General features: G+C 35.3%; 1 protein-coding gene across 1 annotated transcript; it reads right to left on the reverse strand.

Moving 5' to 3' along the window:
• Positions 1 to 651: 651 nt before the first annotated feature.
• Positions 652 to 2725, reverse strand: LOC143626981 (putative polygalacturonase At3g15720). Its single transcript, XM_077096892.1, has 8 exons — positions 2609 to 2725; positions 2385 to 2522; positions 1813 to 1965; positions 1699 to 1728; positions 1426 to 1633; positions 1251 to 1332; positions 1053 to 1161; positions 652 to 972 (listed from the first exon to the last, which is right to left on the reverse strand). The coding sequence occupies exons 1-8, from the start codon at positions 2723 to 2725 to the stop codon at positions 652 to 654; spliced, it is 1158 nt and encodes a 385-aa protein (XP_076953007.1).
• Between the last annotated feature and the right edge of the window lie 642 nt (positions 2726 to 3367).

Raw genomic sequence — 3367 nt, forward strand, 5'->3', positions numbered from 1 at the left:
TTGAACATGACTGGGATGACATTTGTGAATGAAGACAAAGCTCTTCAAGTTCTACTCCAGGAGGAAACCATGCCACTCCTGAAATTCCCAAGGTACACAAACAACTTTGCTCTCAAGCTTACATAAATAAGGTAGAATACTACAGGACTTATAATGCTGCTGTGATAAAAGAAAACTTAACCATTAAAAATCTGAATGATGAATATAAAAAAGTCTGATAAGATATACATCACTCGAATCAAAACTCATCATGATAACAGGGCAAAATTGCATATTAAATTGTTTCAATCTAATAAAACAGTTGAGTTTCATGAAATGCTAATAGTCGAGTTAAAACCTAAAATTGAGAAACTTGAATTTGAGCTATCACAAAGAGAAATCAGTGTAAACAAATTTGAGATGGCGGCTAATAAGTTAAAAGGCAACATTGGGGCACATATGGGTGTGAAACAAAAGACAGGTTTGGGATACGAATATGTAGTAATTCCACCACCTTTCAGATCGTATTATGATAAAACCAAATGCTCCATGTATGTATATAAAGTTGATAACGAACTAAGAGTATAGAGCAGTTAACTTTGATTTAAGAAACTCTGTTACAGTTCATGGATATAGTCCCAATATATGGGGGGTTACATATAAATTATCTAGCTAACTACATTTAACAACTGGGTTGGTAGAAACAAATAACCCTCTGGCATTGTTACAGTAAGAAAAAACGCCAGGAGGACCAGTTATTCCAACTTGGTCTGTAAAGATTCCAGTACACCTAAAATTTTCGCTGCAGTCGAACGTAATCGCTTGATTTGTCTCCGAGGACCCATGTATATTCAGATACTTCACATCGCTCACATGTACAGCGTTTTTGTTTTTTGGACTGATGTTGTAATGCTGATCAATTATGATTGGATTTTGTACGTTTACCAACCAAATATCCTGAAATACGATCCCCCTAGCATACCCAGTTCCACCCTGCGGTACAAGAACACGATAAAGATCAAATGATATCTTAAAACGATAGAAAATTTCTATAATGTTATACTAAATCTTACCGCTACTGTCTTGATTCGTAATCCATTTGTGGTTCCAGTGAGGTTACAGTATCGTACGTGCACCTTTTCGACTGTGTCAAAACGTCCGCTTTCCCCAAGGCTTCCAATACTACATAAACTCATAAATGGCAATGTGAGGGGAACTTTGTATAAATGTGACAATCAACATAAGAAAGAAAAGCATCGGTCATATGATACCTTATGCCATGGCCAGGTCCGCAGAACACCCTGGTTACATTAATATCGTATATGCCACCGTTAATAGCCACACAATCATCACCTATTTTTATCGTATCGAAATGGTTGAAACATTGCAATATAGAAGAAAACTGATTATTGTATAAGAAGCAAGAAGCTAGTATAAGTCAAATACCAGTTTGTATATTAGAGTCATGGATATTTATGTGTGATGAATAAGCAATATCAATCCCATCAGTATTGGGGCTGTTTCCAGGCGCTAAAATTCGAAGATTTCCAAGATCGACGTTTTGGCTATTAATAATGCTAATATGGAGGCTTGGGCTGTCAATATGAGTTGTCCCACTCAGTCGAAGACCATTGCATTGATTGAAATGTAAAGCCTAAAACAATTCACATGTTAGCCTTTTCAAACTTGACATCGATGCATAAAGAGCACACATCTTACCGTTGGGCGCTGGCATTTTCTGGCTGCAGCCTGCAGAGGCAAACAAATCTCAGGTTAGTAAGCTCTTTATGTTGTTTGATATAGATTAACTCAAGCAATATTCAGTAAACCAACCGTGTTTCCCCACCACATCCGGCCCCGACCATTGATTTGGCCACCCCCGCTAATTGTGAGTCCAGGCACCCAAGAGAAAGATATCCAAATGGGACTCTTTTCACAACCTCTCCATCCACTCAGTGTATTAGGTGCAATGATGTTACCCAGAAGCTATTCATCAAAACAAAATAAAAATATTAGAGAAACTTAGCCCAATAAGTTTTCACATGAAGTTTTCTTTTAGGTTTCGTATTTACATCACTAGAAAAGTGAATTTTTAGCCAAAAAAATCAACATTTACAAATGCATGTTGTACGAAAAATAAATTAAAAGGCATACTCTTATAATAATTGTAAAAGTTAGAGTCTTTAGCTTTTTAGCAAGCAATATATGTTTATTTTGAATTGAAAATGTGGATAGCGTAGAGAGACACTATTTTGTAACAAAAATTATGAACATCAATCTTTAAGTACTCGTAAGGAAAAGAAAACAGTATGTAACTATAAAAAAAAATAAAAAATTAATTGATTGTTTTGTGTTCTTGATATCGGTTCAACCTTTGATATATCTTAGTTATTGACTCATTTTACCTTAACATTCACCGCTGGGAATTTGCATGGACCGTTGAACATAATCTGGCCAATTAGAAATGTCTTCCCTGGCGGTATGACCAACGTCCGGTCTCGTGACCTGTCATTGCATAAACTGCCCCATGCTTGACGAAAAGCCTACAAACATGAACCAATAAATTAGTAAACAGTCAATTTTGCATGATATGTAACCACATTCTCTTTAGTTTATAGAATTGGTTTACATTGGTGTCATCTGTGTACCCGTCTCCTTTTGCACCATAAGCTGTGACATCAAAAATCGCCGCGCTTACAGTTTGTGGGATAAATAAAATGTAGCAAAAGCTCAACACTAAAACCATAAGTAAACCCTGCGAAGAGGAGAAGAAACATTACTTAAGCTAAGTGTAATGAACAAAAACCATGACTCCAAAACATTGCTCATATTTCTTACCATTATTTTCTAGAACCAAACTGAAGGTGGTAATTCTGTTGTTGCTAGATGATATGCAATGCATCAATTTATATTGTGAGACATGCAAGTAGATTAAGTGTATGCCAAGATTCTAATTATTTTCATACCAAAAATAAATGTGTTCTTTGACTAGTACATAAACACTTTTAAAAACTTCCCATACAAAGACACATTATATGTGTCTTTGTATGGGAAGTTTTTAAAAGACACATACAAAGACACGGGAAGTTTTTAAAAGTGTTTATGTACTAGTCAAAAAGTCTTTGACCGAGTGATTTAATTTTGACGATCATTATCGTCATGCATGAACCAAAGATATTTTCATTATAATATTACAAATTATAAACTATTTATTGCAATCATTTTTTTTAGTGGAAAACCACATTTTATTAGGGACTTCATAAAAACATCCAAACGATTTACAATAAAGTGGTAGGTAAGCGGACAACAAGCTGCGCCGCAACCCTCTTTTGGATAGCAAACCCAATCCGATTAAAAACAAACTTTTGATTCTTATGGGCTGATACGT

This window comes from Bidens hawaiensis, unplaced genomic scaffold, assembly GCF_021521415.1.
Source record: "Bidens hawaiensis isolate Kalapana, Puna unplaced genomic scaffold, B.hawaiensis_p1.1 tig00004551_1, whole genome shotgun sequence".
In the NCBI taxonomy this organism is placed as follows: domain Eukaryota; kingdom Viridiplantae; phylum Streptophyta; class Magnoliopsida; order Asterales; family Asteraceae; genus Bidens; species Bidens hawaiensis.